The sequence below is a fragment of the Aedes aegypti genome, chromosome 2, assembly GCF_002204515.2.
Source record: "Aedes aegypti strain LVP_AGWG chromosome 2, AaegL5.0 Primary Assembly, whole genome shotgun sequence".
NCBI lineage: Eukaryota > Metazoa > Arthropoda > Insecta > Diptera > Culicidae > Aedes > Aedes aegypti.
In genome coordinates, this window is record NC_035108.1 from 337,703,249 (window position 1) to 337,727,284 (window position 24,036).

The window sequence follows — 24,036 nt, forward strand, 5'->3', positions numbered from 1 at the left end:
ATCCTTTCATTTCCTTCTTCTTCTTCTTCTTTCTGGCGTTACGCCCCAACTGGGACAAAGCCTGCTTCTCAGATTAGTGTTCTTATGAGCACTTCCACAGTTATTAACTGAGAGCTTTCTTTGCCGATTGACCATTTTTGCATGTGTATATCGTGTGGCAGGTACGAAGATACTCTATGCCCTGGGAATCGAGAAAATTTCCTTTACGAAAAGATCCTCGACCAGCGGGATTCGAACCCACGACCCTCAGCATGGTCATGCTGAATAGCTGCGCGTTTACCGCTACGGCTATCTGGGCCCCTTTCATTTCCTATTGTTTGTGATTACTTCGGTTCCAGAAACTAACAAATAAAGTAAATAAAAATTATAAAAATAGAAACACATATAAAAGAGTGTAATGATATCGGATCTGTTATGCTCTATGACGTGTGAACCCACCAAATAACAAAATGAGTAAAAATAATCAAAAGTAACTCCTGGATCAATTTGCATTAAATTTTATCACCCAGCTCAAGCATCTTCGAGTAGTCACGTTTCACTAAATACAATTTCGTGCACCAAAAAAAGACCAAGTATCAAAAGCAATGAAAAACGATTTGCCACTAGTGATGGGGTTTTGAACTTAAAGGTATTGGAATGATCGTTTATTGCGAGGTCAATGGAAATACAGTCTAAAACTTGACTGAGGTTGTTCTGTAAAATCTACGTGTCATTTGACTCAATAATCTTAATTCACGATTATCAAGACATTAAACAACCTAATTTCATTCCTTACCAGAAGATTAGTGTTTGTCATTCCTTCATGTTTTAATTCTATGATAAATAAATAAGCATTTGAAGTCATGATAGCAAAGATCACATGTATGCTCACGGAAAAGATCTATCTTACGTCTATAAAGTTTGAAATCAAACAAAATGCGATTAACTTCAGCCGACTATAATCTACTTACATAATCACGTGATGTAGGAATTTTCAGTTAATTCCAATTAGTTGCTGTCTCAAAACTGCTCCAAATCCATGACAGCACACGCAAAAAAAATTGTCCAATATAAGCCGCCACCGATCTCAATGCCAACAGGCACAGGTGAACAGTAAGCCTATTGATGTGTTCCGTAAATCTCCGCTCTAAATTTCAAACAATTCAGTCAAAGATATGTATTTTGTTTCATTTATCGTGTTCATCAGTTTAAATATTGAAGTTGAACTGCACCCGCTGTAACCTGATTGACTGAAGTTCGTGGCCGGTAGTAGCATTGAAGTCTTTCACCGTTTTACCGTAGGTTGTTCCTAGTTTGTGCGCAAGCACCCAACAAATCCTACTCGTGGCAGGGTGCTACATTTACCGTTATTACCAAAAAAAACAGACATCATAACTTTAAACGCCAGTTTTAAAATATAAATATGCTACACACTTGAGCTGATTTAAAAATATCTTTGAATGAAATTTTGAGTTACACCGCTCTTAAGGCGTAACCATGAAAATCGTTGATTTTAGTACAATAACTGTGAGTACAATAATTAGTGTTGCAAAATTTAATAGTACATATTTGAATTTAGTTATAATAATAAATCAGCTCCGTAAAACCTCAAAACGCTTGAACCTGCAAGTAAATAATTAATCATTATTAGTTTTGCTCTTATCAATGTATTCCAATCTTCTGAGCAAAATCTCAATAGAGAAACAAAAAACCAGATACGCGTATCTGGGCCTTCCTTAGCCGAGTGGTTAGCGTCCGCGGCTACAAAGCAAAGCCATGCTGAAGGTGTCTGGGTTCGATTCCCGGTCGGTCCAGGATCTTTTCGTAATGGAAATTTCCTTGACTTCCCTGGGCATAGAGTATCATCGTACCTGCCACACGAGATACAAATGCAAAAATGGCAATTTAGGCAAAGAAAGCTCTCAGTTAATAACTGTGGAAGTGCTCATAAGAACACTAAGCTGAGTAGCCGGCTCTGTCCCAGTGGGGACGTTAATGCCAAGAAGAAGAAGAAGCGTATTTCGACTACTACTTGCCAGTGTCTGCATATTTCAATATACAGTCAACAACGCCGATCCTCAGTAGGCTCCGTCATCGTTGAATTCTTTTTTGTGTGAATGTTTGTTTGACAATACATGCACGAATCTGATAGAACGTGCATTCAGTTTTTCAATTACTTTTGCTATACTAAAACTCATCCACTACTGACATTCTAATTCAATTTCACTAGTGAAAAAAATCATTTCCGTCAAAATACCCCACAAAACATCCGCAAATTGCAAAAGTTGTATTTTTTTATTAAAAGACAATCATGATTCATCAATTGGAGGCATCACATTGTCGTTTTCTTACACCAGTAATATAAAATTCATTTGTAATTTTTTATATTCAATTTTCAATTTCAGTGCCTCTAGGTGAAACTGAATTTTGAAATGACACCAACAGTGGGTGAAACTGAATGTGTGCGTGTGTTGCACCCTGGGAGGGAGGCACAGATACTACACACGAAATATAAAACAACGTTTTTTTGAACTGCAAGATAACTCCAGCTTACCAACAACAATCAAGGCAGGCTTGGGCAAAATCGTTAGTTTTCTTTCGTTGTGTACCTTCGATCTTTCCTGACAAAAATGAAAAAAGGGCCACAGTTTTCTATGCACTAAATATTCATTTTCATTGGAAAAAGTAAAACGATACGTTTTTCAATGCTTTATATTAAATCAGATTAAAAGCTGCTTACTTGACATTACTCACATTATGTGCATGAATTGATTTTTATTCGATTTTTGTCACTTTTGATAAAATGCGAAAATGTGTTTTAATCAGTTACGCGCTTTTTTCATGTTAGTCCAATGTTTGAGATCTGGGCTCACAGTAACAGTTCGTGACAGCGGAATCTCGGCTCACTATGACGTACAGAAATTTTGTATCGGTTTCTCCCTCCCAGGTTGCACCCACTCTCTTTCTCGTCGCATTCGCACTCGAAGTCAGATTGGCTTCTTGCTAGCGGAGTTTGTTTTTGTTCGTTTTCGCACTGATCGGGTATCATTCGGCTGAATTTTTACGACACTGCTACTTGCAGTCTTCTTCAGGGTCAGTTACTCGTATCTACTTTTTGTTTATTTTTCTCTATTATAAGTTCTATCAAGATTACGATTTAGAAATATAGTTTATTAAAATAGTTATTCAACACCTCAGGACTGATTTAAACAAAAACCGTCAGATGAAATTCTGAGTTACGCCGTAACTGTCAAAATCGTTGATTTTTTGGACATTAATACAGTTTAATGAAGTTTAATACAGAAAATATCTTCAAATCTCGATTACTTTTTCAAATCGACGTAAGTAACTTCCATACAGTTTTGAGAAAATTAATTCAGAAGAATCACAACCTGTCTCCTAAAACTGTTTTAAAATGAATAACCTTTTTCACATTTTTTCGCCGTGTACATTGCTTAAATTTTGCGTACAATAAGCTCGCATTCAAAAACTAGGGAGTTCCTGTTATTTCCCACAGAAAAATTATTACAAAATGATAAGCCGATTTATTCAGTTACTTTCGACGTTTTTGTACCAGTGTAAAATCGGCTCAAGTAGTGTTTTGTTTTGATTCGTGGTTAAGTCACTTTGTCTCTCCATACAGTGGAGCGGCGAAAGTAGTGGTTAGGTAGCGAAAGTTGAAAATCTTACTTTCGTCGTTTTGTAATTCCGGAAAGTAAACGTTCTAAAAGTGAAAAATCGAGTTGGTTTAGAGCAAAATGTGTAGAATTTCGTCTGCAAAGCACGTAGAATCGATAAAGTAAGTTTGTATACTTTTTTGACTTGAGTCTGTTTGAATAAGTTTTCGAGAAATATTTTCGTTTTCAAATTACAATGATAATGTACTAAAAATCAACGATTTTGACGGTTACGACGTGACTCAGAGTTTCGTTTAACGATTCGTTTGGATCGCTATTTCTTACACTAACGGTAAATGAAGCACCGTGCATACGTTAGGACAAATACAATGTTGATCGTCACGTATGAAACGGATGCTGGCTCCAGTTGCATGAAGATCGGTAAGGCTGATCGCCAAACAGAAAAACAATCGACTTCGCTGTCGTTAACCAGATCGACTGTGCGAAGTCAAAGTCATGAGCACATACCACTGTGGTGGCCACAGCAATTTCTTGCTCAGGTTAGTTGGCAGTAAGTAAACTGGACTGGCATGTGCGCACAAAAATACAAAACTCTTAAATTGTGGGAGGAGAGTTGACAGGTGCGACGAATGGGGCAAGTATGCGATAATCGGTTGCTTCCCCCTCGGGGGGAATGCGAACTCTGAACGAGATGCGACCACTCGATTACTTTTCCAAGTCAGGGCTGGTGGCAGGTCTCTTTTTAGAGACTTGGTCTCTATTTTAGTGCAAGTCTCTAAAACCTCTCTATTTTTGAAGGGAGGTCTTTTTTATCAAAAAATCACTTTTTCTTTTCCCTTGTGATCGAAACTAGGTGCAACCATTCCACCGGTTCTTCAGGATTTAGTGCATGTATTACTCGAGGAAATAATTCAAGAAATTTGTTCTAGAATACATCCAGGCACTCTTTCAGATATTTCTCCAGTAATACTTCCAGGAATTGTTTCGCCAATTTTCTCAAGAATTCGTCCAGAAATTCGTCGAGCGGTTTCTCAAGGGATGCTTAGAAGAAATATAAATAAAATGAAATTTTTGATAAATATCAAAAAATGATCAATGTTACCATTGCCTGCATAATTTATAGAGATATATCCAGTTTACTTCTTTAACATAAATTTTCACAGTTTTAGGAGCTAAACTGTTTAAGATGTCATCAGATAAATATCTGCTTGGATTATAAAAAAAAAATTATCTACTTTTTTTTCTTGTCTTGTCTCTTTTGGCCTCTTTTTCATACACGAGATCTTCAAGGTTCCTATTGTTAAGACACTCATTCGTTACCATCCCTGCCAATTCAATGCGAGTTCAGTGAAAGTTTGTATTTTTGTAATGCACCCGCCGCAGTAGCTAGCTGCCATGCCAGAGGGCCATTATGATCTGGGGGGGTTCAACGATGCCAGCGGGATTATTTGTCTACTGCATGAGCTAAATTTAGGGGCCCAACTCCATCTGATACCGCGCGGATCATGTGGCAATGTGTCGCAGCGGCGCACGAAAAGCGTGTCATTTAGCGCCAATTTTATGCTCGATCACAAGATCTTGCGTTTTTATTTAGTTTATACTCAATTGGGTGTATGTTACGATTGAAACGATATTTACGTCATCGGCATGCGGGCTCCGCAGTAGATTAACTCTAAGAGCATGAATGAAAATTAGATTTCAGGACACCTGATCGTGGCACATGAGGAGAGTGCTGCGGCAATTGGCTGATCGCGTCGGTTTGATAGAAAAGCTCAAAATGGTGTCAGTGACTGGCTAAAAATATCTATGAAATTTTTGGGCCCATTGTTGGTTGGTACATGATGGACATTGCGCTTGGTCACTGGTAGTGACAATGTGTCTTAAAAAAAAGGAACTTAAGAGACTTTTTTTAAATTAATTAACTCATTACGCGTGGTAAAGATGGACAAATTATGGGTGAAATTATGAAAAAAATCCACGTGCTCGGCTGGGATTTGAACCCAGGACTCTTGTATGCTAGACGAGCGCTTTACCAACTAAGCTACCGAGCCACTTGGTGACCCAATAACTGAGTTGGTTACAAGTTTAGAATTCAAATCCCTACAGACCACGCGGACCCCTTTCATAACCAATATCCATCCATCTCATGTTCCTACACACGCGGAGCGAGCGAGTGCGATTTGTTTAGTGTTGAAACTGTTTGCCTATCGTACCTACATCGCTTCCACAACAACTGTATTGTGGAAGAGTAAAGATGTGGGAAGGCTATCAACGTGTCGTTCTCACTCAAGTGACGACATGACTACTACAGAGAGGCAGTACACTCTAATATAAACTGACACTTATATTGAGCTATTCGGTAATCCAATCCGCATGGTTATTAAATTAATTAACTCATTACGCGTGGTAAAGATGGACAAATTATGGGTGAAATTATGAAAAAAATCCACGTGCTCGGCTGGGATTTGAACCCAGGACTCTTGTATGCTAGACGAGCGCTTTACCAACTAAGCTACCGAGCCACTTGGTGACCCAATAACTGAGTTGGTTACAAGTAACTTGTAACCAACTCAGTTATTGGGTCACCAAGTGGCTCGGTAGCTTAGTTGGTAAAGCGCTCGTCTAGCATACAAGAGTCCTGGGTTCAAATCCCAGCCGAGCACGTGGATTTTTTTCATAATTTCACCCATAATTTGTCCATCTTTACCACGCGTAATGAGTTAATTAATTTAATAACCATGCGGATTGGATTACCGAATAGCTCAATATAAGTGTCAGTTTAGACTTTTTTTTTTTTTTTTTTTTTCATAATCTTTATTATACCATTTTTAAACATTTCAATTTACAACATATATTACAAAGTTAACAATTTTCAGTTTCATTTAACAAATGTTCAAATAGTGTTTAAAGTGTTTTGCGAAACTTATCTTATTATTCCATCTTGCTTCACGTATAACATTTTTGAATCTTACAAGTCCATCTGTACAGTTTTTACCATAATTTTCTAAGTTAAACTTTATCATCTCTCCTACAATCCACAAAGCTGCTTTTGTTTTACAATCTCTATCCGCGATATTCAATGATAGAATTTCATCAGGACTCACGATCAAAATTTTTAGTCTATTTCTAATAATACTTTCTACCCATTTCCATATGCCTTCAGAACTACCACATTTTTCTATCCGATGCTGCATTGTATCGTTATGGTTACATATTTCACAAATGGAATTCTGAACTCCCGATATATGATGCCTGAACATCCTACTTTTTGTTGGAACTAAGTCATTGAGGACGAGGAATAAGCTAGATTTAGCTGATGTTGACAAGAAGTTCAGACTCAAGTTCTGCCAAATTGATTCCCAGTCTAAACTAGGTAACTTGATCTGTATTCTCGGTATTATATGTTTTTCGTTTATTAAATAGCTGTACATTAAACTTGTCGTGTTTAATACGGTTTGTTGCTTCATTTGATCAGCCGCCAATAACCATTCTCTAGTGTTTCTAGTAACATTTCGGTTATTGATTTGTTGAAGCATAAATTCATCAACATTCAATTGCGGTTCTTTGCGCATGTACAAAATATTTCTCAAAAATAAACTTTTTGCTTTGCATTCCACATCTTCCAGCGCTAAGCCGCCTTTGTATACAGGAAGGTAAAGTTGATCTTTGGCAACATTGTATAAGTGGCCTTTCCACAAAAATCTGAAACAAATTTGCCGTATTTGAGCAATGTGCTTGTTGTTCGGCGGAAAAATTTGTGCAATGTACCAAAGTTTAGACAGGACAAGTGTATTAATAATGATCGTTTTCTGAAAAATATTCAAATTTCGACGCTGGTTCATGCCAACTAAGTGATTGATGTTTGAGATCAGATCACTGTAATTACATTCAACAATCGTGTTGTAATTTGTGTGCAATTTGACACCGAGTATTTTAAGGTAGTCGACCTCTTGTATCAGGTGCGACTTCGTACCTGAAAAAGAGCATGAGCATTAGCATGATTGACCGCCCGCAGATGCTACTCTGTTATTGCAAGAACAGCTGTACTTACACAGGGAACCAACAGACACTACTCGGGATCAGTAGCATCCTCAATGTGTAAGTACTGGTGCTCGCATTATTATAACAAACAATAACGGCGCCGGCTGCGTCCGAATGCAGGTCAATTTAGGAATGGGAGGGAAATGTTGACGTGTTACTTGCCTTATGGAAGCCGAGGAGACCTCTGCACTTCCACAAGTAGACACTGGGAGTTTGGATATGGGAAAGGTTTGGGTAAAGGATTCGTTTTGGTAAACGATAAACATATTATTTGAAAAGAATGCGCCTAACTGGATTCGCGATATTACTCGATAAAAGCATTGGACACCGAACAAGTGTTCGTCGTCCGCCCCACAGGAGCAAGCGACAAGATCAAAGGATCAAACACTACTAACGCGATCCGCGATACTATTCCACCGTGGTACGCGAACGACGCGCGACATGTTTGATCCTGCCCTCGTCGCCCGCCCCGCAGGAGCAAGCAACCAGGTCGATTGATCAAATACTACTGACACTCGCGGCACTTTTTAAAAAAGGCAATTTACCAAATTTACCAAAAAATAACATGAACTAGGACATACGATAATTATTCCTAGGAATGTCACCATACTTGAGGATTATTTTTTGTTTTTTTTTTTCAATCCATTAAGACATTATTGCTTGTATTTCTATACATATTAAACATATTTTTTTAGGTATCTGCCTAATGTTTCCTTCAGATATTTATCAAAAGATTTTTTAAAGTTCTTTTACGAACTTCCGAAAGAATTTATTTTAGATGCATTCAGTGATTTTTCAAAGGACCTCAGAATTACTCGAATGATTCGTTCAGAAATTTTCCAAGAAAGTCCTAGGCCTCTGGGACATTCCCCGAAATTCTTGTTAAAAACCCCATGGTTTTCTTGGTTTGCCCGCAAAATGAAGATTCCAATCAAAAATGTCTCTAAGAATGCATTTGGGAAGTACTCCAGATATCCATCCTAAGGTACCGTTAGGAATTCTTCCCGGAATTATTTGAGTAATTTCTCAGTGAAATGCACAAATATTTGTTCCAGTCATTGTTCCTGGGATGTTTCCAGGAAAATATAATGTAGTTTTTAGAGATGGTCGGGTTCGGGTTTGGAAATTTAAAATTTTTCGGGTTCGGGTCGGGTTTGAAGGCTACAGAATTATAGGGTACGGGTCGGGTTCGGCTTGGAAAATGTCGGGTTCAGTCGGGTTTGGGTCGGGTTTGGTGAGAATGATGAAGAGAGTAACAACCTGAAAGCTTCATTATGCATCAGAAATGATGAATTTGTCATCTTTTCAAACTCGGTTCCTTTTCGGGTTTTTCTTAGATATTTTTTTTAGGGTTTCGGGTCGGGTTCGGGTTTGAACAGCTATTTTTTTTCGGGTTCGGGTCGGATCCGGGCTTGCTTTTCATTTATTGCCTCGGGTTCGGGTCGGGTCCGTGTTTAAAGAAATAAAATATGTCGGGTTTGAAAAATGTGAAACCCGACCATCTCTAGTATTTTTCTTAGTAATTGTAGTGTAGTAACCCTTGATTAAATCCCATAAGGTCTTCTGAAAGATATTCTGGACTAATGAAAAAATTTCAAATGATCTCTAAATCAATCTACATCTTCTGAAAATCGGCTCGATTCATTGGATCATATCTAGAACGTTTCAATTTGTATTCTTCGCCAAACGATGTTAAAATATGTTTACCCATGAGTTGCCGCTACAACCTTTGGACGTAAACTCATAGATAACTTTAGTTTTCCAGTGAAGCAATTTTTCAGTTTTTTTGCCCAAAATCGTTAGCTGTTCCTATACTTTTATAAACTAATAAGCATTTCCATGCCATAAAGCAAACTCATGGGGAAGCCTGGTTGCTGACTCTTCGTTCTTCATAAATGGTATTCTACCCCATCCATTCCGTCATTTTGAACCATCCCCATTTTTCAACCAACTTTTAGACACGATTTAAAACCGTAAAAAAGTTCAAGTTTTGGAAATGTTTTCATGGTGATAGTTAGAAAATATTGTAAATTTACTATTAAGACTTACAATGGTCTTGAAATGTAGATCTTCTAAATCAATTGCTAAGATAACTGAAAAAAATAATCAATCAAATCCAGCCTGAGGAAGAAATCTCTAAGTTCAAACTGTTGAACGTGATTTCAGATTGTTGGAGATCGAGTAATCGAGTATCCAATATGCTATCTCAGTAACCCGATCAAGACATAGCCTGGTAACCCGATTGTTTGGTAGTATCAACAAGTGAAAAAAATATGTTCACCAGTTGATCATCAGTTTAGTCTGTAATTAACCTCCGTTCAGTGAAGATCAAATATAATTTGTTCCTTAGTGTAACCACTGTCTTTTAATACTCTCAAGAGGTTATGGACCCTTCGCGCAGAGAATTAGCACACGGGATCCTGCAGTTCACCGGTGCCGGCTTTGAAAATTGGAAGTTTAGAGTGGAGAAACTACTGAAGTCGGTTGGATTACTGGACGCGGTCAAAAAGGATGCGCCACACAGTTAAAAATAATGAAGATTACACGTCATGTAAACTTCATTTATGCAATGTAAACATGACGTCATGTAAATTTAAGTCTGAAATCATGTAAAAATGTGTTATATGTCATGTAACCACTCAGAATCCTGCTGCATTACATGACATATAATCGAAGTTTACATGACATATCATGTAAATATCTATGATAATCCACGCTCCAATTATGTGCATCATATGTCTCAGAAATTTACACGTTTCGTTCGAACTGTGCAACTGTTGAAGCTGACTTAGTGAAGTTTGAAGCAATGGACGGAAAGGCTTCGAACATGATAATTTCGTTTATCCACGACGATTTACTGGATTTGATTCGGGCAAAAGAAACAGCCAAAGGCATTTGGAACACGTTGGAAGGTATTTACGCAAAGAAATCGGTTTCATCACAAACTCTTATACGCAAGCAACTGGCGAAACTCAAAATGGCAGAAGATTCATCCATCAGGGACCATCTGAAGACATTTGACGAGCTTATCAGGAAACTGAAATCAGCAGGAGCCAAACTTGAAGAAGCTGATTTAGTATCACAGCTTTTCGTCACCCTTCCGGAGTCGTACGATCCATTGGTGACTGCGTTGGAGAACCTAGATGAAGACAAATTAACATTGGATGCTGTTAGAGAACGATTATTAGCAGAAGATATGAAGAAATGTGATAGAATGACCGACGTGTATAAGGAAGATCCATCAGCGTTTGTGGGAAGCCTCCAGAAGTCATGGAATGGACAACGAAACGAGTCATGGAAGTTCCAAGGAAAGTGTAACCGGTGTCACAAGGGACATAAGGCCAAAGATTGCAGATATGAATTCGAATCTGAAGCCAATGTTGCAAGTGGTGGACAAGCTGTTGCGTTCATGACCGGTAAGTCAACGAATTGTAGAGACGGAAGGGAAGTTTCTTTCAAGCTGGACTCCGGTGCTAGTAATCATCTTGTGAATCGGAAAGAATATTTCATTTCTATGGAGAAGTTGAAGCATCCGATTGAAATGTGTGTGGCAAAAAACGATCAATCCATTATTGCTTTGCACAAAGGAAGAGTTGTAGAAACCAATAGTCTGGGTGTTAGGCAGCGTCCATTTATTACGTAACGCTAAAATTGGAAATTTTTGACCCCCCCCCCCCTCCGTAACGCTTTTTGTATGAAAAAATTCTAATTTTTATACGAGCCGTAACGCTTGAGTCTACTCTCCCCCTCCCCCTAGAGCGTTACGTAATTTGTGGATGCCGCCTTACGTGTACTGTGGAACATGTTTTGTATGTCCCAGATCTACGAGCAAATTTACTATCGGTTAAAAAGCTGACTGAAGCAGGCGTTAACGTTTTCTTTGAAGCAACGACAGCCAAGATGAACTATGATGGCGATATGATAAAGGTATGTCCAATGAGAGGAAGTTTTTACGAATTGGACATTTTTCTACCGGCGGCAGCAAATTTGTGTAATACTGAAAAAGCTAAAAACCGAAGTTTGAATCAACATACTATTGGAAGACTTGAGCAAGAGAGGGAGAAGCATGGATTTGACGATGGAAAGATTTCATTTTTTTAAAATTGAAGAAGCTGCTCAAGACGCTCCTTGCGGAACTCATTCACAAACTGTGACTAGGACACGTATCGAATGGCAGCACATGTTTCCCGATCAACATTTTGAAATGCAACACAGGGAACACGAACTGACCGATTCAACCGCTGATTCTGCAGGATGTTGGAAAGTAGATTGCATACCTCGAGATGATCACAAGAATTTTGGCCGACCTTATGAAGCAAGCTGGGTGAAAGCGGTAAATCAGAAATCAAAATCATTACATTCGAATAGCGTTTGGCAACAGGTGAAACGTCCTCCTGACATCAAATCGTTGCAGTCTAATGCTAGGATCTGTCCGTCCCGTAAAATGAGAGAGCATAAAGGATTGTCTGATTAAGAGAGGGTGTTGGAGATCGAGTAATCGAGTATCCAATATGCTATCTCAGTAACCCGATCAAGACATGGGGCTCTGCACAAAAATCGCCCTCTCCCTTTCACTCTGATATGAAATTAGTAAACAACAAAGCCAGTAAACGTCAAAATCCCATGCATATTCAAAACAGTGCAGAGCCCCATAGCCTGGTAACCCGATTGTTTGGAAGTATCAACAAGTGAAAAAAATATGTTCACCAGTTGATCATCAGTTTAGTCTGTAATTAACCTCCGTTCAGTGAAGATCAAATATAATTTGTTCCTTAGTGTAACCACTGTCTTTCAATACTCTCAAGAGGGATTGGAAAACTTAACATAAAAATGTTCAATTATATCACAAAGAAAAACGGATGAAAACAAAAAAAAATGTATTTCTAATTAACCTTCCCCGTGATGGCGATTGATAATGGATGCCTTCCATTATCATCAACGTGAGCCGCCAGGAACCCAAAGTAGTAACGGACGCTGCTCCGCCGACACACACCTTATCATCGGCTGTTGTGGGCCACCTTCCGCCGATTGTGCAACCGCAAAATTTAGAGCCCCACATAAATCACCCACCCGTTTGGTGGTAAGAGGTAATGACTCAGATCTATGCGGTAATAAATCAATAGGGGTACCAATCAGGGACATGCACTGAGTGCTGTATTAAACGGCCTTACTTGAGAACCAATATTGGTCTGAGGATTTAGTAGGCAGCTGTCTACATGCAGCTTCCTTCGTTCTCATGGATCTCTGTAGAAGGATTTATGTGCATTCATTAGATTGACGATTTTTATCGCACTACAACTTACATTGCTCACAAATTTAAATGTTGACGACCGGAATTAATCGAGAATGTCATGTCCGAAAATTTGCTGAATATGATAGTACTACCACGGACAAAAGGAAGAATGAATGAGTGCATCTCTTAATTCCCAACTTCCTTATAGAAAATTGATGTTTTTTTGGAACTTTTCCTTCCAAAGGTGAAAGAGATAATGTTGAAATTTGCATCGAAATTAGGAATTAGTTTGATGTTTTAGGAAAATTATCCGAGCTCACTGAGCTTCACTGACTGAGCTGAAATTTGTCACATTTGTTATGATACGAAACACATTATGGTGAGCACATCACATCACACCGGTGGCGCAAGAGTTCGAATCTACTGTAGGGCAAAAGTTCGCTGACTGAAACATAAAATAGGGTAATCAATATATTTTGGACCCCCTGGGCCATTTCCCAACAAATTTCCCCGTTTACATCAGATGATCAACTCAATTCGCGAGTCATTTGGAAATATAGGACTGTTTCACATTTGCTTCAATCGTTTGTACATAGAAAATGTTTTTTTTTCTTTGCTAACTTTGCGCGAGCAAATTAAACCAACAGTTATAGGTGTAAACAACCATCAGACTTGAAGAGGAATATAAGCCTCTTCTCTTAAGGTGACGATGAATCGAAGCCAAAGTTCAAATTTTCATGAGCTCGGATCTGGAGAACCAAACATCCGTTTGAGCTGAAAACCTAGTCGATTGGTCACCACCAGCTAGTGACCAATCGATTAAATTTTCAGCTTAAACGGATGATTGCTTCTCCAGATCCGTGCTCTTGAAAATTTGAACTTTGGCTTCGATTTATCGTCACCTTAAGAGAAAAGGCTAATATTCCTCTTCTTGCTGTTTCAATTCTTCAAAGAGTGTCACAAAAGATTGATGCGATGATGGCCAAGGCAACATATGGTTCCGAGCTTTTCGAGGTTCTAGAGTCAGTGACCCAACCGGAAGAAACGGAATTAAGTCATCAGCTTGCCGCCAAAGTGATGGATTGTGCTGACATCGACCACGCATGAAGTAATTCAATCATCAATAAGTCTAATTTTGTTATTTTTCTATTGTTGATTTTATTGAGTAGAATAAGTATCACAAAAATGCAACATGAATTTCTTTTAAACTTCTGTTTCGTGAAACAATAAAAACTGTTCTTGGTGTGATGAAGCTTGGAGTTTTACATTTTGCAAATAGAGAAAAAGAGAGATGACAAGGAAATTATGTATTGTTTCTAATCTTAATCTATTCTGGGGTAATATTAAAATTCATGTTTTTAAGTGACTGGCCTAGGCCCTTTTCCAGTAAGAATACACCACCGAAAAGATAACCATAATGTTCAAATATTTTGGAACAAAGGTAAATCTTGATACGATTTATTGCACCACAAACTTCCGAAAGAACTGATCGTGAGATTGACGAGTTTTCGCGATAGTATCGTTGTAAATCTTGATTAGTCCAAAAATAATTTCTATTGGGTTAAAAAATGGACATTATGCAGGGAGAAAGATTGGAATGATAACAACAGATCGAAGGTAACGAATAATATTTGCGTCACATAGATCCTGGCGCCATCAAGAATCCATACTGAGTGAAATCCTGGATAACTCTGTACATGTGCGTTATGCATAGCGAAACTGCGGCAGCATTCGAAAAACTTGCGACGATTAAATGTGCCTTCAGTCCAGAAGCTATCCAGCATTCCACCAGCACCCAGGAAACATAAAAAAGAAACCCGTGGCTTTCACCGCCAAATACTATTTTACGACCAACAACTCCATATCACATCCATATCCTTTCCGGCGCAACATGTCTCTGCTGTCGAAGCTAACTTCGTCAAGGAACACTAAATTGTACAAATCCCACTGAATTGAAAGCAGCTCCCTAACAAATCTTACGATTTCCGCTTCCCTGATTTGAATAGCCCTTCTCTCAATAGTTTTCCAAGAGTTTCCGACTTCATGTATAATCACGTAAACTGAAGATATGCTGATATTCTTGTGGAATCTCTCTTGAAATTTTTGTTTCGCCTCATCTAAAAACAGAACTGGTTCCCGCTGGTAGAGTTCCACCAACCATTTGCGCATTTCCGTCCCAAATTTTGTATAAACTTGTTGGCGTTGCTTGCATCGAAAAAACCCATCTCTCTCAAATTTTTCACACCATTCCTGGATAGTTAATTCGGACTTGCCATACCATGACCCCACAGTTATGGATCAAATAGTGTGGAGTCCAACCTATAAAATTCAATAAAACGACATGGGAAACGTAAAATTGTAATATAAAAGCACGAATCGAATCGTTTCAAATTGGAACTTCGGTTAGTAAACTGTTTTGAGTGTAATATTTACATAGGATTGCATAAAAATTAAAAATTGTATCGGTTCCTGAAAACCATATTATGGATCAATTTTTATATTATGGATCAAAATGTGACATATTGCGGATCAGTGCGCAAAATCAAGAGATTTCCAACTCAATGCATCTGTATTGTATAGTATAGCGAAAGTTAACAATGTGTCATATATTACTGCAAAAAATAGCAGTGTTAGAGCTGGAAACAAAGGTAAAATGGCATTTTTTGTGATACTGCATTGTAGTAACTGAGACATGAACTGTTTTCGCTATACACCAAGTTTACCACACATTTTTGTCTGCTAAAAAATGAAATTTACAAACCTTGATGTTTTATTAGTTTTATCCTTAGTGCTATTGTCTGAAAATGTCGAATCCAATGCACAAAATAGCAGAAATCTACATTCTTTGGAAGTGATCCATAACCGTGGTAAACGATCATTTCCTGGTCCATATTATGGATCACTAGTTAGAAGTGCTAATATTCGATATTTAGAATCAACAATCAAGAAAAGATGAATTCATACTAAATCGAAGCGAACGAGCATAAAATATGTTATAACATTTGAATTTTACCACCTGTGGGAGCTTATGAATGCTGACGGCACTTCTTATAGAAAACGACCATATAATGATAGCTGTGTGGTATCAACTAAACATTTGTCAAATACACCGTTATTTAGCGGTCGAATGTTGTGCTTAACATTACCATTTGACAAGAAGACAAATAGTATTGTCGCACCGCCACCAAACCGGATCGCGCCAGTGAGACTCGCGACGCGCCTCAACTCGCGCGATTTTGAAATCAGTTTTTTAGTGTGGCGCTGCATTCTTACGATTTTTATGAACACAGCGCACTATTCACATATTAGCTGCGACGCACGGGGCCCGAGAAAACAATAATTATAAATAAATGTTGGTCTTGATTTCTACCGGATACATAATATAACATGGGAAAAATATGTTTTACGTCAACGTTTATGTTTTGAGCGAGTTATCCAATGTTGAACGCCAAAGTGATCCGTCACTGTGGGTGATCCGTAACTGTGTGGGTATGGTATATCACAGCCAAGCTTTTCCTCGCAATCCCCAGAAAATAATGACCATATAATGCATGGTAAACGGTATTGGCTCCTGCATGCTGGTGACGAACATTCGCTCCCAATACGACAATTCGTCCGGTGGGGTGTGCTGCTGTCGTCATGATGATGGTTGACGAGAGCAATGTCAAGCTCATTCATGGTTTCAAAACATTCGGAACAAAATATTTATTTTCACCGCTTACTTCACTTATGTATGAAATTGAATGAGATCCAATGGTAGAGAATTCATTTATCTACCCAATGGTATTTTAAGGGGCAGCGGAGAATGTCCCGAATCGTGTTTTATTCAAGCGCAAAAATCGCTCAGGCGAAAGTTCCAATGAAACTAACCTCACATATCCTGGTTTTCCAACCTCAAACTAGTGCTCATACCAGCCGGATCTCAATTTTTATGAAAGTAGTGCAATAATACAAAAAAAAACAAACGCATGTAGAACATAGAGAATGTATATTCTTACCTTCTCTGCCTAATTGTTTCACTGTGAACCGTCTTATATCAGGAAAATAAAACATTTTTCCCCACAGCGGCATGTGATGGATGCGTGAAAAATCAAATCTCTCATCTCATCATCTGACTAGTTGCGCTACCAAAGTATAGATGGCTAACAGTATGTTGCGTTTTGCGATTGGAGGCCTATTGTAAAGTGACCAGACGTCCCGGATTGTGCGGGACAGTCCCGGAATTGTGCAACCTGTCCCGGATCACAAAGCGTCCCGGAAAACGTCCCGGATTGAAGAGACAACCAAAAATAATGAAATTTGTACTTGAAATATTAACAATGAAAGGTTACTCATTATTCGCTCCCAATACGACAATTCGTCCGGTGGGGTGTGCTGGTGTCGTCATGATGATGGTTGACGAGAGCAATGTCAAACTCATTCATGATTTCAAAACATTCGGAACAAAATATTTATTTTCATAGCTTACTTCACTTATGTATGAAATTGAATGAGATCCAATGGTAGAGAATTCATTTATCTGCCCAATGGTATTTTTAGGGGCAGCGGAGAATGTCCCGAAGCGTGTTTTATTCAAGCGCAAAAATCGCTCAGGCGAAAGTTCCAATGAAACTAACCTCACATATCCTGGTTTTCCAACCTCAAACTAGTGTTCCTACCATCCGGATCTCAATTTTTATGAAAGTAGTGCAATAATACAAAAAACAAACGTATGTAGAACATAGAGAATGGATATTCCTACCTTTTCCGCCTAACTGTTTCACTGTGAACCGTCTTATATCAGGAAAATAAAACATTTTTCCCCACAGCGGCATGTGATGGATGCGTGAAAAATCAAATCTCTCATCATCTGACTAGTTGCGCTACCAAAGTATAGATGGCTAACAGTATGTTGCGTTTTGCGATTGGGAGCGTATTGGAATCCACATATTTACCTGTACCTAGTCGGAATCTTAACATAATTCCGGTAGAAATCAGAATTTTCACACACGGGAAAAAATGATGTGGTAAAAATAACTATTTTAGCTGACTACGCCCATTCTTAAAACTACCATGGAAATTCAGATCAATTTACTATGTTTACGGTACACCCCACCGCATTACTGGTACATTTGACAGAAATAATTTACAACAATCTGATTCCAACTACAGACATGTTAAAATCAAGCGCATTTCTGGTCTGCTGAAAATTGCCGGAGCGAGCGCTTAAGTTAACCCCCTAAAATGGTAGTTTTTACCGCACAATTTTTTTGCGTGCAGTATTCACGAGTAAAATTTTCCACAATACACTGAAACAATTGATCCGATTCAATTTATCTGAAAAATCACATATCCATTTCACGATTGAAACATGATAAACTTCATAATCATCCAATGATGGCTATATGATTTCCTAATGCATCTTAAATAATGTTCAAACGAACATTGTATGCATCAGTTATCAATTTTCATCTGACTGCGTCTTTTCATTAGACATTACATAATCAGATAGACGCTATATTATATATTAATATGAAAAAAATATCAGTTCTAATCAATTCAATGAAGTGCAAATCGACTGAACAACAATCAACTCATTTCGTGATGTCTGTACTGCAGTTATCCTGAATATAAAGTAATATAAGGTAATATTTCGTTCATTTGAAAACATAATAGTGATCTAAACTTTTTTTTCTGATTTTAGATAGCAGCAGAACACTTTGTGAAGAAGTAATCTGTTCTTCAAAATAAATTCTGAACGTTCAATTATAGAGGACATATACTTCATGGCCGAAGCGACAGTTTAAAATGTGCATAAATGTACCCAAGATTAACAAATATAACAGGTTAAAACTGGTTCGATGGATATTCTATTTATTTTTGTATCGTTTATTTTTGTATTAAAAATATTCCATAAAAAAACATTGAGAAATGATATTATATTATAAAATTAATACCATTAGAAAATCGAATACGTTCAATATGCGCATACATTAAAATTTATCTGATTTGGTATATAAATGCGATTTGCATGGATTCCGATTTCCATATACGATTCAGATAGAAGTTATCTGATACAAAATATTGAACTCTATCTATAAGATATTAATATGAATGTTGTGTGAAAAACAATATGGAAAAAAGCTATATGTTTTTGGTAATGATTTGAATCTGGCGACTTCTCAGAGTGTATATTAGGTACAGTCTTGTTAAAACACTCACAGAATACGAAACAGCATTTTTTTTATTTAAAGCGCTGATTTGGTACAGAATCTTCTCATGACAATTTTAGGAAACCTTTCATTGTTCTGTTAAGAATCTTTCAATAATTTTATTCCTTTTTCAAAATATTTTTCAAATTTCTGTATTTCCCCAGAAACAAGTCTGAATTCTGAGGATTTTGTTAAGCAAACTAGGCTTCTAGATTTAGAATACGTCTTAGATCATATTCAATCCAGAATCTTAAAGAAATTAATTTTGAAATACTATAAGTTTTTGCTCGAATATCTTTGAAACTTATCTGAAAAGCTTATAAAATTCTGATTTTGACTCCTTCAAAAATCTGGTTCGACAATATCGCGTGATTCAGATTAAAATTTATGCTTGTGTTGATGTTTTTTATCTGACACAATTTTATCAAAAACTCTTCCACGACATTTAGTGTAAATCTCACTAAAATATATATAATTATGAAAAAAGTTCGTTAAGTTAAAAAAAACTAAATAGAAATGAGATCCTTATAAAACAATAAAAAAATCTAATCCTTTTCCTCGATTTTTCTTACACTATTTTTCATCAAATTGTGTCCCGCATTGAAGCCAAATATATCTGGTCACTTTAGCCTATTGTGAACAATGATGTTGGCCATCGTCTGCAAAATTATGAGTTAAAATAAATAATGGTAAATATTCATGCGTGTTGGCTGCTACAATTCCCTTAGTAATTTATGAGAGACATACCTTGTTGTTAGGCTATTCTTTAGAATATTTAAATTCATTTCAAATAGTTCAACGAGAACAAATCAGAAAGCTGCAGCGAAAAGAATAAACAAGGGAAACAGTTTGACAGAACTGATCGTCACGAGCGCCGTCATATAAGGAATGACAATTAGTTCGATAATGAACTTCGCTTCGGAAGTCAAATGAGCGAACTCCGATTTGGTGCTGCGAAGTCAATATTTAACATTTTTTCTCTTGGTGCAACTTTTAAAGCACACTAAAAATAAATTAGTTACAATAGAGTTAGCAATAATTTGGCATTTGGCTGACATCGACAGAATTTGTTTGTTTTGGCAATTAGCTATAAATATTGATTGGTACGACACATTTCGCGGCAGGTAGTGGGCTGTTTGGCCAAATCAAAAATTCTAAGTGAAATTTAAGAAATTCCAAAGCCCCAGACCTGCCGCACAGTTGATTCATCGAGCAATAGCAACATTAGGAAGTGAGTAACATACAAAAAACATATGAAGACCTACTTTAAATTGGTTTGATAGATAGATCACAACTCTGCCTGATATCTCAAGGTCGCAAATATTACGTAGGGGAGAGCACTGTATAGCCGGACAGCCTCTATGCCTGCAAGAGGCATAAAAAAGCATTGAAGAGTTCAACATGGATATTTATCAAGTTGAACTCCAGTAATTACTTCAGACGTTCCACCTTTTACTGTTCCAGGAATTCCTCCAAATATCATTTAGCAATTTTTTCAAGAAAATCCTAAGTTTTCCAGGAATTCATAAAGTGATTTGTCCATAGATTCCACTAGGATTTTGTCCAAGACATCATCCAGCACATGTTCATGAATTCAACTAGTAGTTTCTGCAGCAATGCTTCCAATGATTTTTTAAGGTATTTTCTCTGAATTTGTCATATCAATTTCCTCTGAATTTGTCATTCACAAGAAACTTTCAGAAACTCCCAATGCACTCTTGAAAAGATCTCTGAAAGAATTCCATAATGGCGAATATTCTTAACAAATTGCTAACATGTTTAGGTATTGAAATAATAATCAATCAAATACCCGGGATAGTGTGTTGTAATTTTTTTGAAAAAAAAATCTAGAAGAACTTCGAGAAATGATCGGATAAAATGATGTAAGTATTTGCTGGTGTGAAATCTCAAATTAAATTTTGGAAGATACCATGGAGGAAAATTACCCGAGTAATTCCTTACAGAGAAATTAACAGATTTCTTGGATTAACTATTGGAGGAATTCTGTAGTAATTCCTAAGTCAACCCGTTGATGAATTCGTGAAGGAATCCATATCAATATGACAGGAAGAGCTGAAAAAATCGACTTAGGATCAAACTGAAGAGTTCTTGTAGAGTTTCGAGGAAAAATCCTCTACCGAGTTACTTCAAAAACGCTAGGATAAGCATTTGAGGATGTTCTTGTAAGAATTGTAGAAACCTTTAGAATATTTGTTAAAATAACTAGTGGTGAAATCGATGAAAGAATTATTAGTGGAAGCATATCTGGAGAAAATCCTGGAATAGTATTTGAGAGTATTTCCAGAGTAATTCCTGTAGAAATTACTGGAGGTAGTTTAATAGATAAATTTCATGATAAATTCTTTTAAAAACTCCTTGAAAAATCTCTGGAAGAATTTCTAGACGTATTCCTAGAAGAGTTTGTAGGAAATCTGTCTTAACAAAGTTAAATGTCTTCATAAGAACATGTTCAAAAATTAACAATATCCATCTTATATTCCAGATTCAAGAAATGGACCGCAAAAACATGCTCAAACTCCTAGTCGGAACCGTGGTAACGCTGCATCTGGGCTTTTACTTCGTGAAGCCGCTCATTCTGCCTCCCACGGACCAAAGTCGAACCTCTTCCCTTCCCGAGCGACCTTCCTATCGCTAAAATCGCTATAATCAGAGGACAATGGACAGCTGTGATATCTTACAAGCAAAAACTGAGTGATAGCTCTGATTATGTTGAAGATTGAAATGTAATATAATTGTTTGAAAAATTATGCAGAATTTAAATTCTGAGATACCGTAGAAAGAACCAGTTTCCCATAATTTGGTTTGGGTGGGAGCTTGAAGCAGGAACGCGAACCCGTTTCAAACTCCCACCCACTGAAATTTCCACCAAGCAAACGAAAAAGAGGGAAAGTCTACCGGATGACTCCGCAGAAACGATTTAGACGAACCGGAATGACCACAACCACGATCATCATCAGACGGCGGTCCGTCGTTCAGCGCTTCCTCCGAGGCGCTCCTCTTTAGCTTTCCATCGCCACGGCTGGGGTCGGGTCGTTTGGGGGTTGCGGCTGGTCATCGTCAGCCGGTGGTTGGCCACCACTGGGAGCAGCCTGGCCAGCTGCGCCTCCACCGCGGCGCACAATGTTGGTCAGATACTGAGCGTTTTCATGCTCCTCCAGGATACGGAACTTTTCGTCCTTTCCGACGATAGCAATGGAAATGTTCTGAAATAGAAAACGAAAATATTACTTAGATCTCAGTCATTTTCAGGGCTGGTGGCGGTCAAACAGCAAAATGATAGTGACTTAACCCACACAATTCACCGAGGGACCTATTTTCATAAATCGATCTAGCGTTATCTCTTAACGAATTGTTAGAAAATTAATTTGTTCTACAAATATGCCATAAATAAGTCACTATGGTTGAACACCAGGGACTTTTCCTACACCAGGACTTTTCCTACATTGATTTTGATGTTTTGTAATTGTATTTGCCATACCTTATTATTGAGCTCTACTTCATTTGGCAGCGTATCCTGCAGAGCCTGCACTCCGTGACGGATCAGTTCCTCCTTACTGCAATCCGGGAACTCGTTCAAATGCTTCTCCAGATACGTCCTAGCACTCTGCGACCGCGACCCAATCGACATGGCCTTGCAGTCGAAGAAGTTGGCACTGGGGCACGTCTGGTAGATATGCGGTCCCTGATCGTCATAACCGGCAACCAGAAGACCCACTCCGTAAGGGCGCCTATCGTAACGCTGGGTGCAAACCTGCATCTTGTTGCCCACATTGGCAATCAGACGGCCCACCGGATAGTTGTCATCGTACGAGTACTTGTAGTTCAGGCATTCTTGCCGCATGTACCGGCTCAAGATCCGAGCATCGGCCGTAATTCCGGCAATCGAAATTCCAAGATGGTCATCGATGGAGATGATTTTCTTCTGGTAGGACGAAAGCTCCGAAGAGGCACGCTTCAGCGCAATCAAGACGGCGTAATCCTTGTTCTTGAGGCCGACAGTGGCCGAACCTAGCTTGACCGCTTCCATGGCATATTCCACCTGATGGAGGCGGCCTTGAGGGCTCCAAACGGTGACATCGCTGTCGTATTGGTTGCGGAACTGTGAAAGGTTAGAATTTGTTAGTGTCGACAATTTCCTAAAAATAATAGGATTTCGAACGAAGCCTTTGAAGATAAATATCGCCAATACAGTAATTAAAGCATTACTTGCTAATTTTGCAATTAGAAGATAAGAATAATATTAAAATTACCATTTTAAATATTCACAAATGCTGTATCACTTCCACTGTTCGAAATTTTTACCGATGGATGACTTGCGAAGCGGCGATCGTTGTCAAACCAAACGGGAGGGGAGCTGTCAAAACAAAGAAAAATGATGTCGGTAAAGAAGGATCAAAATGAGCAGGGTCTCACGCGTACACGGAAAAATCAGACTACCCAAAATATAAATTCTCAAATTTATGTAAACTGCATTAACCTTTCAGTCGTCGCGCGGTTTGCCGCCGTCAGAACCACCACGCTGATGTTGTGTACGATAAGTGAGGTTTTTTCACCACTGTTGTACTTAAATTCAACAGCGCGACGACTAAAGTGTTTAGCTTTTACCCACGGTTGGGTTGTTTTGCTTATCTGACAACAGTTTTTTTGCTGTTGTTAAACGAAAACTACCTAATGGTGGCTATAGTGGTTTCTGCGCTCGTGTACATACACGTTACATATTGTTCTCTGCAAGATAAATCCACGTAATGCGATTATCTGAAAATGTCGATATATCGTCGCAGTGGTAATGAAAATCACCAAATGTTTCAGATTTAGCAAATTTGGAACATTTGTGTCTTCGAAGGACGAAAAAATCCAAGCCTACTAGAATTTTGACGTTGCGTTTGAATTGCGCGCATATCTTCTGCGCGTTATCGCCGCCGCTGGATGTGGA

General features: G+C 38.1%; 1 protein-coding gene and 1 long non-coding RNA gene across 2 annotated transcripts; one reads left to right on the forward strand and one right to left on the reverse strand.

Annotated features, from left to right (window-relative positions):
* The first annotated feature begins 20,020 nt into the window (after positions 1-20,020).
* On the forward strand, positions 20,021-21,847 carry LOC110676812. Its single transcript, XR_002500745.1, has 2 exons — positions 20,021-20,313; positions 21,586-21,847. It is a non-coding gene; the product is annotated as an uncharacterized LOC110676812 (long non-coding RNA).
* LOC5565869 (proteasome subunit alpha type-1) lies at positions 21,803-23,471 on the reverse strand. Its single transcript, XM_001650178.2, has 3 exons — positions 23,354-23,471; positions 22,582-23,202; positions 21,803-22,306 (listed from the first exon to the last, which is right to left on the reverse strand). The coding sequence occupies exons 1-3, from the start codon at positions 23,354-23,356 to the stop codon at positions 22,103-22,105; spliced, it is 828 nt and encodes a 275-aa protein (XP_001650228.1). The 5' UTR covers positions 23,357-23,471; the 3' UTR covers positions 21,803-22,102.
* Positions 23,472-24,036: the final 565 nt, after the last annotated feature.